The 15,458-nt window shown below is 32.4% G+C and overlaps 1 protein-coding gene across 1 annotated transcript; it reads left to right on the forward strand.

The window, feature by feature from the left end:
• Positions 1 to 216: 216 nt before the first annotated feature.
• On the forward strand, positions 217 to 10,779 carry LOC129227344 (probable tRNA N6-adenosine threonylcarbamoyltransferase). The gene is made up of 5 exons (XM_054861888.1): positions 217 to 312; positions 1,412 to 1,468; positions 1,785 to 1,860; positions 6,350 to 6,448; positions 10,717 to 10,779. Exons 1-5 carry the CDS (start codon positions 294 to 296, stop codon positions 10,754 to 10,756), a joined length of 291 nt encoding a protein of 96 aa, XP_054717863.1. The 5' UTR covers positions 217 to 293; the 3' UTR covers positions 10,757 to 10,779.
• The last annotated feature ends 4,679 nt before the right edge of the window (positions 10,780 to 15,458 follow it).

Below are 15,458 nucleotides of genomic sequence, written 5' to 3' on the forward strand. Positions count from 1 at the left end.
GAAATTTTTCATGGGTAATAACGGGCCCATATAGCAACTTTTCCGCACTATCCAAAAACAGATTTCCAAAAAAAGTTTTTTCGACCCACCCTAGTGCACAAATTGCTTACTTCCCCTTCCTTGCCTTTTTTATGTAGTTAAAATGTTTTCATTTTTGCGTTTATTTAATTGAATTTACTCCAAAATGAATTCGGAGTTTAATTTTTTTTCAGGAACGGGTTGATTCACTGTTAGCTGATGGACAATATACAAAAGAAGATCTATGCTTCTCGTTACAGGAAACAGTATTTGCAATGTTAGTGGAGACTACTGGTGAGTGAAGAAGAAAATTATGGAAAAATAGAGTTGTTTCATTTTGCAGTCTACTATAAAACATAGCACCTTAGCTTTCTTGCACACTTCTATTGCTTTTCTAGTTGAGGAGGTTTCTGTTTTCTATTGAAAGGATGTGGCTAACTGTCCCACAGACTATGAGAGGGCAAGAGGAACTGAGACAGACATGCATATAATTATCTCAGAAAAAAACTACTTTTCTTTCTAAACAATAAAAAAAATTGCATTTATTTATTGTTTACAAATCCATTCAGCATAGTTTCTTCTTCCTGTCAATAAATAATTGGCAATGTGGACAATTACAAATTGATGGTTGCTGATTAATTGGTGCATCCCTAGCCCTTATTATGTCGTAATGTACATGTGGGTGAGCTCCAAAATCCTAACATTATCATGTCCAGCAAGGATAACACAAAAATTAGTTGACCTAGAAAGTTTTTTCTTTTTTTTTAAAATTCTTAGAACTATTTTTCTGATGTCATTCTGTTGATATTCAAACAATAACTCATTCATTTTTCTTTAGAATTTTTGAATAACCAGAAAGTCATTCTCCTGCCAAGGTTGTTCCTATCTGTTTCTCAAGCATGTTTATTGTAATTATTTTTTACATTTCATATCAACATTCCATAAAATCAATTTGTAGTGCTAAATCAGGCATACTTATAGGCGTAAAACAATGGTTCTCATCCTTTTTGAGCACATACCCCCCCCCCCCTCTAGAGATTGACATGTTGATGATAGTGAACATCAATATTACTAAAAATATAAATGCCTAATTTTAGTTAGAAGTAAAATGTATGTAATATAAATCAATTTTATCTTTTCACTATTAAAGTAAAAACAAAAAAGAGCCTTTTTTTTAATGTTTTCCCCCCTTCTTTCTTTTGCAAAACGAACTGATAGATATTAGCAGGGAAATATTTAGTCTTGCTTACTTCTCCCCGAAAGATGGGGAAAATATTTTGGCTAAATCTCTGACTTGAACTTTGTATAAAATCATTTAAATGCTCAAGTATGTGCATATTGACAGTTACTCTTAAAATTATCTAAGTACTTTTTATCAACACCTTTATTCTAGAACGTGCCATGGCTCATTGTGGCTCTAATGAAGTTTTGCTTGTTGGTGGTGTTGGTTGTAAGTATCAAAACCTTATACTCAGTGTACATTAAAATATAAATAGCTCTAATTTTCAAAATGGGTTCTCACTTTGAATTTTGTTAATGAAGTCCTCTCATTTAAAAGTATTGAAACTAATTTTCATTTATATTGCTGTAATAAAAATTAGTAGGCAAATCTAAGTAGTTTTTATTGAATATGAAGCTGAATTTGCCGCATTTTTGTTTGTTTTCCATTTAGTATAAAGTTAAGTCAACTTTTATAAGTTCTGATCTTTTACTATTGTCTAATGTGTCTTATAAAATGTTTAAATGTTTTGATTGTACTGTTGCAGGTAATGAAAGGTTACAAGAAATGATGAGGATCATGACAGAGGAACGTGGTGCTAAACTGTATGCAACTGATGAAAGGTAAATTTAAATTCTAATGTTCTGAATGCTGAAAAATGTAACAAATACCAGACATAGTAATCCAAATGATTTCACCTTATGGGCAAATGCAGTCAACTGTCGATAACTCGAAGCCTTAAAATTCAAATCTAATCCTTTTACTCAGTTTCTTTAGGTCCCAAAATAATTTGGTGTTTTCAATACAAAGTTGTCTCTATATCTTAAATGTACTCCTGTTTAATCAGTTTTTACCAGAGTTTCGTTTCCATTTTATGCAAAAAATTACTGCCAAAATAATAATGAAAAAAGATTTTTTCCTTTTTGACACATAGATTTGCTTATCAGCTTGTGTGAGAGGGATAATTTACTTACAATAGTGCTCTTTAATGCGCACAATGGTGCAATATTACATGAAAAGCAGTTGATTGGGCTACATTTTGCCATGGCTGAGGCTATAATATTTATTCCTGGCTAATCTTTAAGAAAGTTAAAATTTTGGTGAAAATTTAAAAAAAACCAGCAGCTTTTATTTTCTGAATGGCCCAAATAATCTTCTTTTAGAACAAAAAGACGTTTAAAAGCAATACAATCTGAAATCAAGAGAAAAGAAATTGAGCTTACAACAGCCAAACGTAATGACGTTTTAAGATGCGATAAATAAGCAGTAAAAACCAACGTCTTTTTTGGAAGTCTCTTTAAAAAAGTTATTCGCTGTACAGATATTTTTGCATAGTAGCAAAAATTAATTTTATCCAAACTATAAGTGTTATAGTATTTCTATTATGCACTATTCTTGAAAAAGAAAGTAAAAATTATTCTTCAGAAGACTTTGAAAGGAATTTCATATAACTCAAACTACTGATTACTCCAAGGTTTTAGCAGGTCCCTTGGGTCTTCAAGTTATTGAGAATTGACTCTAATTGTACTTACCCACTAACAGGGGCATGCACAGGAGGAGGGAAGGGGAAGAAGGGACACCTGTTGGCCCATGCCGGAGCCTAAAGGGGGCCCGAGATTTTTAAAATGAGGCGTGAAATATGTCTATGAACATTTTTGTTATGTGTTAATGCAATTTGTTACGCTTCTTCTGTGTAAAATTTCCTAACTTTTTCAAAATAGAATTTTAACATATTTCAGTATTTACTGAATAAACCTCATATCTTGTTTCACTCTAAAAATTTCATATTGAATTTTTGCAGTTTGAATTTTATGAACCATCAACTCGGGGTACTTTGACCACTTTTGAAAAAAGAGTTATATTTTCCAATTTAGTTTTATATATGACTAGCTGCGTTGCCCTGCTTTGCCCGGTCGACCTTGAAAAAAACCATTGCATCAAGTGAAGTATCTTCAATAACCAGGATCAAATGAAAGAAAAAAAGCCATCATGCAAAATTTTCTCGCCAAACAGTGACGACAGATACTAAAATACATATAAGGAATTAAAATAAAATGAGAAAGATGGATTTTAAAGGCGTAACCATGGAAATACAAAATAAAATAAGTTCAAGAATTAAAAATGAGAAAGATGAAAATAAACAATGGATTCAAAAAGCGTTACCGTGGAAACGCAAAATAAAATGGTTAAAAACTTGAATAGAGAAAAGATTTTTGAACTTCATTTAATTCGCTTGTAACTTTTTTTCTAATGGAGATACAGGGTTAAACTTTCGACCTTAGGTCGAGTTAGATCTGGAGTAAAAAAAGCAGCTCTATCCAATGCTGTCAAAAAGAAAACTGTGGGACAATTCCTTCACTTTTTATTGATGGATTTAGTGAAGAAAGTAGTGAATAAATTTTAGCTAAGCCTAAAAAAATTCGAGCTAAAAACGTAAAAAACTCCCGCCGCAATTAAGTTAGAGCATTGGAACAAATTGCGTAGAACGCGGAAAATTCTTCCCTTTCCAACGATATATAATATTATTATTTGCAAGTAATTTTTCACCCCCATATTTGGGAATTTATGTGAAAATTGGGCCTAAATTGGATGAAAATAAGAACTACTCGTCGAATTTTTTTGAACAGATCTGCAAACCTTCTCAGGACTTAAAGGAACAAACTGTGAAAATTTCAGAAAAATCGGCCGCGTAGTTCTCGAGTTTTGCGAGTTCAAACAAACAGACGCTTTTTGGAGACTTCATTTTATACTATGTAGAGAAAACCCGTGGCACCAACAAGCTTCACATAATCAGTGTTGGAAAATGTGCTCTAATTGCGCTGAACTGCTCCCAGTTTGAAACACCTGCTGCATTCTGCTCCAAAAACAGGGAAATTTACCGATTCTGCTCCAGCCTTAAAAATTTTTATTTGCTCAAAATGACAAAAACGGCCTAATGCAAAACTTTCTGGGGTCAAATCATGGTTCAAAAAGTTCCGTACCAGTAGTGCCAACAAGTATCAGCTTATTTTTCTTGTGCTTTTACTATGCACAACTAACTGCAACAAGAAAAAAATAGCCTCGTACTGTAAGTCCCTTATTAACTTTTTTTATGCTGGAAGTGATAAAAATGACACTTTTTGAACCACGATTTGACCCAGAAAAATTTCTTGTTGGGCTTAAGTGAAATTGTTTCTATTTATGCACAAGTAAAGGTTTATATTTACAGCTTTACAATAAGCAGTGTTTGATCTTCCTACTAGTTTAAATAAATTTACTAGAGCTTTTAGGAAAAGTATCAAAAATGCCAAATTTTACTCATCTGGAGGGCAAAAAAATAGCTATATCTCGGGAGTAAAATTTTTCAAAGAAAAATATACAGGGTGCTCCGTTTTAACCTGCAAGACTTCGATTTTCGCAACCGTTCGTCCTAGATGCATACTACACATAGCAAAAATGTTCAAAATCAGATGCAGAGTTAAGATATTGAAAGTTTGAAGCAAAAATAAAAATAAGTCAAAAAATAAAAAATGTAATCTTTTATATGGGCCGTAGGTCCCCTAAGTTATATTTAGAGAAATAATCTCCAATAAAAACTGTAACTGACACAAAAATCTTGATATTTGTGCAACCAAAACTCAAAAAGATATTCCAATTCAAAGTTTTAAGGGACCATACAGAAGATAAGATTGTCTTATCGTCCTTTCAGAAGAATGACAGGTTGTCAAAGTAAAAATAAGCAAGGTCTCTTTATATTTTTCATTGCTATTCAAAAATTCATGCAAATGTCATGCCCTGATGCACAAAAACACACTGCAAAATCTCGAACAATTTGAAAAACCACACTCTGCACACATATAATTTTAAACACTTGTTAACTGCTATATTTTCCCCTAAAAGGTGTTATTGACTTCTGAAGCTGAAGTATGTAAAAAACACTATTTTATAATTTTCTTTTTGTGACTCCAGGGGGGAGGATTTGGGGCCTCTCTTCCAAAAGTAATTGTTTTTTCAAAATGAAGTCTTAAAGCTTTTAGGCTCTGCATGGTGAGGTAAAAGTAGGGCTCTTCTTTGAAAATTCCTGAAACTGGAGCATTAAAAACGTAAATTTAGGCCGTCTTTGGTGAACTTAGAGGAGGGAATTCATGGGATCTCCGCCTTAATTTTTTCGAAGTTAAAGTCTTGAAGGTTCAATTTTAAGTTATCCTTTGTAAAGTTAGAGGAAAGAGAAGCAATGGGGGAAGTTCCTTTAAAAGTTTTTTAAAAAAACTGAAGTCTGAAGTCTAAAAAACTTGAAGTCTTAGAAGAAAGTCTTTTTAGGCTCTCTTATGAGATCTAGGAAGAGTAATTAACATATTTTAAGTGGAAAAAATATTATTTTTGTCACCGACATTTTTTCCGTGTTATTAAATAAATTGAACCAATCATATAACTTTACTTTTTCCGAACAAATTAGCAGTCTCAACGCATTTCATGTTGTTGTTGCTCATTTTGGTATGAATATAACTGGAAAAGTAGTGTAAGAGGCCAGATGTATCCAAGTATCTAGGAAGAGTACAAATCTAGCTTTAAGAGGATGAAAAATTGGCAGTAAGAGAAATCTCAGAAAATCTTAGTTGGACAGGGAAAATGACTTTGTTCTTCCTGTGCCCCCCCCCCCATCAAAATAATGCAAAATAAGGATACAGGAAGGAAATAGAGTGTTTGGCTACTACAGGATCTTGAATTGATTGAGTTATTATTTTGTATGAAGTGTCACAGCACTATTTTTTTCAAATTTTGGTTAATTCTAAAGGGATACAACTCCCTCTAACAGATCCCCCAAAATAAGCTTTAATTTGAAAAAACAATGAAGTATTATAGTGAAAACACTAAGGGATAACAGAGAGCTGAAATATTAGGAATAATACTTAATAATAATCGGTTATAACATTTATTACCAATTCATAAAAAATTTTATGTCTCGATTTGTAAAAATTAACGATTTTGTAATTGTGTCACTTTCATTGCCAGGGTGTTATATATAATGTAGCCAATTCACCTGAACAAAAAATACTTCTTCTATAACAGTTTGAAAACTCTAAATGTATTTTGAATCACATGAAACAAAGCCAAAAAAAAATTTAATTACAGGTTCTGCATTGATAATGGTGCTATGATTGCTCAGGCTGGTTGGGAAATGTATCAATCTGGTCAAGTCACAAACTTTGAAGACACAACTTGCACACAAAGGTTTGTGATGAAAATCCATGTTCTTATAGTAAAATTAAATGTGTTGAACTGTTTTTTATGTTAAAAATTTTGTTAACTTCAAAATATTGAATTTTTAAAATCAGTGTTTAAGTTGTAATTTTTAAAATAATGTTAATCTGTCTTTTAATTAATGCTTCAGATGAAAAAATAAATCAATATAAAAACATTGTCATATCCCAAAATTTTTATTGCTTGAACTACATGTATGGTTCTAGATGAATTAATGTTTCTTTCAATGGAATATATTACTCAATATCAAAGTGCTTTATTGAACTTAAAGCACTTGTTTTTTATGCTTGGGTAGACCAGACAGTAAACTTGTTAATCATTTATGACTCTACTACATAATTTTCATATATTCCATCCGTTCTTTCCTTTTTTTACTTTCTTCTATATCTAATATATAGAAGAAAGTATTGGATTTGTGCAAATTTTCGAATTTCGAATTTTGACGAATTCGAACATTTTGAGGTGTGCTGAGTCCATTTCGACTATTTTTGGAAAGTGTCTGTCTGTGTGTGTGTATGTGTGTGTGTGTGTGTCACATCTGTGTGTGACCAGTTTTTTGTGGCCGCTCTACAGTAAAAACTACCGCATGAAATCGAACGAAATTTGGTACACATATGTGCCACTATGTGAACTTGTGCCCATTGGTTTTTGGCGCAAATTCCTCCAAGGGGGGTGGAGCAATGGGACGATTTTTAAGTTACTCGTGATTGCTATTCCTCAGGAAGTAACTGGCGGAATCAAACAAAATTTGGTCCATGTGTTGCCAGTAACAGGAACAGGTGCTGATTCAAATTTGGTGTCAATAACTCAAACGGGGGTTGACCTATTGAACATTTTTTGTCGTCAATTGTGACTGCTGTATCTCAAGAAAGAATGAACGGAATGAAAGGAAAATTTATTGGCAAGTAGCCCTTAGTGGGTATAAAAGCTGATTTTATTTTCGTGTCAACAGGTAAAAAGGAGGTAGCGCAATAGCCCGCTCTTTTTTTCCCATTATGAGTGCCCTATCTCAAGAAGTAATGCTACGTTCTGGTTGAAATTTGGAATATATGTGAATCCATATGTAAACAGGCTTTGGTTCAATTTTGACACTAATCGCTTCAAGGTGTTGGTTTTTATTATTACTTTTTTTTTTTTTTGAATAAAAATAGCTGTATTAATGCAACAATTAGAAAGATAAATCGTAATAGATTGTCGTCTGCGTGTTTCTCGTGATTTTAATTGTATAAATGATCAGAAATATTATCTCAATGATTTAAAATTTTTAACTGTTGCCATCTTATGTTTGTTAACAAATAAAATATTTGTAATTAATTCAAGCAAGGCTTTTAAAATAACTTTCAATTTTCGCTCTTTGCTTTGCTTTTGCAATAATTCAGACATTGGGATGGTCGTCAAGTTTTTGCATGTGTAATTTTGTTTTTGTTGGGAATATTGCTTCCTCGTTAAGCATTGGGAGGGAATATAGAGGGAAGAAAAATATAGAAGAAAATTTCGTGATGACCACAACATACTAGTTTACATTGTGTTTTGTTCAGTCAATGATATCAGCGTGATTCATTTTTTAAAAGTTTTTTTTTTGTGTGTGGGGCAGGGGGATATTGACAACTAAGAAAAACTATTTGCCAAGCTTTTTTTTTTTTTTTGACCTACAATCTTTTTTTAAAAATTAGAATAATAATTTATTTATTTACTCTTTGACTTCATAAAAAATGGCTATAGCCAGCTTTAGTTATTTTGTACAATTGTTTTAATTTATTATTATTTCGAATTAACTCTTTCAGCAGCAATGATACACAGCCCTATGTAACCATCTAGTAACAGAATTTTTTTCAGCTGTCTTTGAAGCAGATTAAAAATCTCAAAAATAGTTTGCAAGGTAAACCAGCATTTGTTTGGTCGTAACAGTTACTATAAAATGTCACTGTGAAATGCTTGAAGAATAAAATGCTAAATTTAAAAATTACTTGCGAAACGCAGGCTGAAAAGCTTAAAAACTAAATGGAAAACTGAGGTGCATGTAGCTGCCAGAGCAAGTGTGTTTCACCTATCAGCTGTTATGAACTCAAATATAGATCTAAACGCCTTTTTTGTTTTTACTTTTGTTTTTCCTGCTTTATTCTAAACTTTATTTTTCTGTTTTAAATTCAACGGCAATACATAAAAATGCATAACGTTTTAAAAAATCTTTCCAATTCAAATCAAAAGTAATCTGCAGACTTGCTCAAGAATCTGCGACATGCATCACTGTGTCATGCTGCTTCTGCTACCAGGTGTAACACTATTGCTTGTGCTTCTGTCAGAGATTTATATTAAAGTGTTTGCAGTTTTGTCATCTACTAGCTTTTAGTTCTAGATTTAAATTATTTTAGGTTTATTTAGTTATTTGAGCCATCAAAATTGCTTACTGATTTCATTTTGCTGCAGTTTGATGATTGTTTTATGTGCTTTGTGATAAGTAGGTGGAGAAAGATTCACATGATCCAAATAGGCACTGAGCTATTCAACCTTTTCACTCCTGTGTTTCCATTCATTTGTGTCTTTATTACATTCAATTTTCATTTAGTCTACTTAAAATTATTTTTATTTAGTTATTTCTTTATTTTAATATTTATAGTTTTCAACAGTATGGTTTATTTTTTAAAAAAACACATTTCACCTTGGCAAAAAAAGTGACACAACTCAAACTTGGGGGAAAATGTATTGACTATTGATTTAAAACCTAAATTTAATGCTCTTTTTACCACAGAAACTACGACAAAGTTAGCTTTCATAACTGATGCATGGTGGTAAAAAAACGAAAAAACCAATAGTGAAAAATTATTAAAATTTCATAATTTAGATATAATATTTTCGAACTTTAAAGATGCACTATTCATTTAGATAACAAAAACTAACCAGTAAACATCACTTTTTTTTTTTTTTTTTTGCAAGTATTGCAATATTCAAGACTAAATCTCTTAAAACTACTATTGCATAAAACCTTAATTTTCTCCATTGCTGTTTTTTTTTTTTTTTTTGAGTTGTGTCACTTTTCTTGAGAAGGTGCGACATGTTACTGAAAAGTGCTTTTTTTTTGGCATCTTTTGTTATGGTATAACTTTCAAAACATTATGATTTATTAGTGTTCTTTTTGTACGATAATAATATGAATAAAAAGCCTGAAAACATAGACCGAAACTATGTAAAATTATACCTTATTAGAAACACTGAGTAATAAACTATACAGCATTGAAATACGAAAAAAAAGGATGGTGTCGAGAAAATGATGAATACTTTCAATATCTGGCTGCAATCCTTGACTGTAAAAACTTTGGTTTGTCCTTTTGCTATATTCACTCTTGAAAGTTCAAAGTAGTAAGCTTATTTTGTTAAAGTACTTGGAGAAGTGTAATTTATGAAGTTATTCAGAGAAATTTATTTCTTAAAAAACATGCAAACTAACTCAAAGTCATACTATGTACATGGAAATCAACCAACAAGCAGGCCCGGCTCTTGGGGTAGGCGTCCGCCTTGGGCAGCAGATTTTAGGGGTGGCAAATTTCAAAATTGAAACGTATTTTTTAAAAGTATGAATGTCTGTTTCAGCGTCATAAATTTCATTACTTCATTGCTAAAAAGAATAATATTAATTTAGAGTGTGTATCAGTGCTTGGATATGCAAAACTGAGTTCGGAATTTAACAAGAAATTCAATTTAATTTTAGAGGCGGAAAACTGCGTTACTTAAAAGTCTTTGAAAAATATTAATTTGTTTCAGTGCCACAAGTTGCACTACTTTAATGTTAAAGAAGATAATTTGAAGTGTGTACCAGTGCTTGGATATGCAAAACCTAGTTTGGAAGTTAACTAGAAACTCACTTTAATTTTAAGCACTTTACAGTTATTTTTATTTTATTAATATATTATTATTTTATATTATTATTATTCAATAGGAGGGGACTGCACTTGTCAATGTTGCCTAGGGCAGCAGAACCACTAGAGCCTGCCCTGCCAACAAGATATAACTACAAATACATTTAGAAGGTCATATTGGGGGGTATATATCAACAATCTTCATCATGCAAATTAGTCAAAGATGAATAATGTTTGTCTTCAAATAGCATAAGCAGACTACTTATGAATTATTCTCCAATGTACCTAGTTTACCAGTACAACCCTTTAGTTGAACTGGAAGAGAGACTTCAGTACAATTATTTTGTTTTAATGTTAAAGTATATTCTTTTATTATTTTTTTAGATATCGAACAGATGAAGTTGAAGTTACTTGGAGAAACTAAGATTTGTCATATGAAATTCCCTGTGATATTTATAAAATTCTTTTTTATATAAATATTTTCTTAGTTTTTCATTTCTTACTTCAAATCTATAATAGTAAATTAGTCATTCTATGTCAATTGACCTATTTTTTCAAATTATTCCCTCTAGACCCATTCCTTTGAAACTTACATATGCAAATTTTAAGCTTCCGAGATTTGGTGCAGTGTAGCCTGTAAACTTTCTTGTGCCATTAAAACTAATAGAATAGACCAACCACATTCGGTGGATCTGAGATCCCTCAAATAAAAGGTGTCATGATGTCAGGAGAACTTAGCAAAACAAATTGCCATGTTTAAACTAAGTTTGTAGAAAAGGTATAGACACTAGAGTCTTGAAATTTTGAGAGCTGAGAACAAGGTTGGATTGGAAATAAAATTTGGTTCGGGCATCCAGGGAAAAATAGGGCCTACAGTTCACAAAACATTGCATTAATTATTAATTAAATATTTATTTTTTAAAGAAAATAATTGATCAATTAATTCATAGTTTTTTAAAACCTTATACTTAGTTAGTTATAATGACATGATTATTTATTTGTAAAAAATAACCAATTGCTGATTTGAATAATGACTAATATTTATGGAAAGCAATGAATATTTTTTATTGCAAATGAAAAGATAATTGCTTTTTTTTAATAGCTATTTTTGCTTTTATTGAATAACTGATCAGGAACTTGGACGTTTTTTTTTTTTTTTAAATTTTATTCCATGACATTTATATTGATAATTTATTATGCAAGCAGCCAAAGGTGCATTTAAACAAAAAATTTTTAGGGATCATTTATGACAACTTTGCGGACTGACTTTGAAATGAATATAGATCTTGAAAACCACTTTTCTGGCTCTCATAATATGTATCTAATGCAACATTCACACTGCGTCCGCACATCCGTCACTGACATATGCTTTTCTCTCTAAAACCGGTTTTCGGCCGGCGTTGCCATGACAGCAAGTCGTATTGTATGGGACCCATCGACCGGACGAGAAGCCAGATATCTGACGGCTCTAACGTCCGTTGAGTTGGGCGTCGCATTTCATTGGTCTCCACGAGATGAGCACGCTCTCTCTATTGGGTGAGAGACTGACATGTGCTTTTTTCGCGTTCGCAAAGTATGAATGCTTCTCCAGAAAACTTTACTCTGTCCGCTTTACATGATGAACATGATGTGCGAAAGCTGTATGAATTACGCTTTAGTTGCAATAAAATTCAATATTATTAGTATTTGCTGTTCATATCAAAATTTTCACTTTTGAATGTAGCAGAGAATATGCATGCATTTACAAATGCACCTGCAAAAGTTCTTCATTTGCATTCTACTGTTTTAAAAATTATAGCAAAAGAATAGTTGAATTTTTGCGCTCTTGAATTCAAATTATGTTTTTCCCAATCACAAGTGTGTGTATGTAGACGTGTGTGGACATAGACACCACTGCTCAGGAGTGATCCCATTTGCCATGGTTGGTTGACTGTAGAGTTCGCAGAGATAAGTTTTATGCTTAAGTTAAGCCATAAATGAACGCAAATTATATATAAAAATGTAATATGTAAACAACGAGCGAGACTTATCCTTGTTATTGTGGTAATCTGAAAAATCTAGCGTTAGAAATCAGTAAAAAATCCTACTGATCCTTCGGACCAGTCAATATGAATATGTGCTGATTTTGAAACAGTAGTTCCAAAATCTGAGCTCTGGAGCTGAGGAGAAAGAACACCTCTTGACCCGGACCTGAGAATGAAGGGCGCCCAATATTTTTAAAACTAGGGGTAAACAATATGGAGAGGGGTCCGGAAAAGTCATTTATTACGTCCCCCAAAATTTCTCTGTACGCCCCTACCTAGTGATGTGGACCCAGCAGGTAGGTAAATATTTTTTGGGTATTTACCCAAGGCCTGGGTAAATACACAAAAACTGGGTATTTAAAAAAAATGCAAAAAGTGAATGGGACTCTTTTTTAAAAATCTAAATTTGAAATAATTGGTAAAACTGATACATACATACATATTAAGCAGTTTATAATATTTTTTATCGATGAAATTATGAAAGAAACATATCATGAACCAAAGAACCTTTGCTTTTTTTGTAACCAGTTAAGCATTTTACTTTTTGTAGAATGGCTTTTTATAAAGAATAAATACCTTTGTGCTGAAAAATTAAAATGTCAGTAATCCAACGTTATTAAGCAATCATTTGCAAGTTTTGTGCTTAATGCAATCATTTGCAAGTTTTGTGCTTAATAACGTTGGATTACTGACATTTTAATGGCTTTTTATATCTGAAATTTGGCTATCAACATTGATTAGGCATATCTAACACATTTAATGTGAATATCATATTAGATTGCTAAGTTGTTTCACACAATAATTTTTTAAATATGTGATCGAAATACAATTTTTGGCAAAAATTTATTGTTTTGTATATGGTTGGTTATATACAAGGTGTATTCTGAAAGTAATGCAATGGTTTCTTCAAGGCCGCTTTTATTGGTCGGAGTATAATCGAACTACTTGATTTAGGTGAGGGGGACCCTAAGGTTTTCCGGAAAACCAGTCTCGAGGTTCTCCGAGCTGTGGAAGTGGCCAGACATAAGTTAATGTTAACCTCTGTGAATCGACCGTGTCATGGGGAAAACGATATGTGATTAAGTTTTGTTGCTTAACCAACAAAATCTCTTGAAGGGACTAACAAAATGATTTGTGAGGCTTACAGGGACTCTTCTCTGTCCGATTCACAAGTTTTGAGGTAGTTAAAGACCTCTAAAAAAGGCGGGGAAGAGGTTCAAGATGAATAACGCTCTGTTCGGTCATCAACCAGCAAAACCGACAACAATGTGGCTCGTGTTCCTCAATTGTTGGACTTAGACCTTCGATTGACTGTCAAGATGGTTGCAAATGAACTGAACATGTCGTCTGCTGCTGTGTTTCGCATTACTCAAGATTTAGCGCTGAGAAAAGTGTGAGGCAAATTTGTGCTGAAGCACCTTGCTATAACAGGATGCGAATCCGGGAGTTCCCGGCTACACGAGGTGAAAACGCTGTCCCAGCCCCCTATATTCCTGACGTCACCCCGACAGACATCTTTTTGTTCCCTCGGATTAAGGCAGGCCTGAAATGAACCCATTCTTCATCCCTAGAAGAGATCCAATCAGCCGTGACGAAGACTCTAGGGGAGGTCCAAAAAAACGCCTTTCAGGGCACTTACCAGTCATGGTAGAGGTGATGGAAGAAATGTGCAGAAACCCAAGGAAATTACTTTGAAGAATTTTAAGTGTTTGTGCAAATCTGTTCAATAAATTACTTTAAAAAAATTGCATTGCTTTTGGAATAGTATGGAATGGTATATATACATATAGGAATACATACAGAAAAGTATTTTAGTTGAATATAAATTTTTGAAATAAATACCCGAGTAAATACCCATTTTGGGTATTTACCTGGGTATATACCCTGGGTATTTACCCCTAAAAATAAATACCCGGGTGTTTTACATCACTTTCCCTACCTGTACGGATTAGGTTTTTTTTTTTTTTTTGAAATGGTATACTTCCCCTGTGGTCTAATGGTAATCAATTTCGGGTTTGATGAAATTGAAGGAACTCTTCAAATACCATACCCATTTAAAGCGATTTGTACTTTATTAACTTTATGTATTGTCTCACTTAGTGAACCGGTTTTTATGATTATTTTTTGTTTAGTGGATTGGGGTTGGTCTAACTCTACTTTAAGGTTCCAAATCTTTGATTTACCCTATTTGTTCTTTAGAGAAAAGTTATGGGTAAAAAGCAATAAATTTCATATAATTTCCCTCACAAACTATTAAATATAAATCCCATTGTTCAAAAAAATGTCATAAAACAAAGGTATGTGTTTTCTTTGCCTATACTGAAAGAAAGTACTGAAAAACATTATTATTTAGAGTAATCATAATGAAAATTTTGAATCAAGGATTCTCTGAAGCAAACATAAAATTCATTTTAGTGGAATTTTTTATCTTCATCTGTAATGGGGGCGTTTGAAGAACCATGCGACTTTTATCACGAGTTACATGACACGTATTGTTGTGAAACATAAATTACAATTTTACAATTTACAATGCTATAATTTACAATTTTACGACTTGCAATTTACAGTTTATTTGTAGTTTTAGAAACCGTAAACATTTAAATGGTTCTAACTAAATACTGAATCCAGTCTACTTTTCATTAGAAATGAGATGTATCAATTGTTGCATTTCTGAATGCTCGTTCATCGTGAGGTTTAGTTAAGTTAAAAGGGTTCTAAATCAGATTGAGCTATTACTTCAAGTCTTGACTCTGCTGAGAGCTACGTATACTCGTCCTTTTGCAAAAATTATTTTTTCCTAATTCTATGACAGCTTTATCGAAGGTTGTGTGATACGTATTGTTGTGAAATATAATTGACAATGTTACAATTTTAAACGTAAAGCTATTTCTGTTGTTTTTTTTAGTGACTCCTGCATTTGCTTTCAGAAAGCAAACTTTGATAAAGTTGAACTAATTATGAAGACAAATTTTTTTTAATCCATACTTGTAGTTGCGCATTTGAAAAAGCCTTTCTTCACAGTCGTCCGAAAAAGGGCCTCAATGTCATGTACCACATACTCTATCCTACAAACTTATTTTATATTTACACCACTAAAAAGCA

This window comes from Uloborus diversus, chromosome 8 (assembly GCF_026930045.1).
Source record: "Uloborus diversus isolate 005 chromosome 8, Udiv.v.3.1, whole genome shotgun sequence".
NCBI lineage: Eukaryota > Metazoa > Arthropoda > Arachnida > Araneae > Uloboridae > Uloborus > Uloborus diversus.

Coding starts and splice junctions, on each gene's coding strand:
- LOC129227344 (XM_054861888.1), top strand. Junction 1,469..1,784: donor GCTTGTTGGTGGTGTTGGTT/GTAAGTATCAAA, acceptor GTACTGTTGCAG/GTAATGAAAGGTTACAAGAA. Junction 1,861..6,349: donor CTGTATGCAACTGATGAAAG/GTAAATTTAAAT, acceptor ATTTAATTACAG/GTTCTGCATTGATAATGGTG.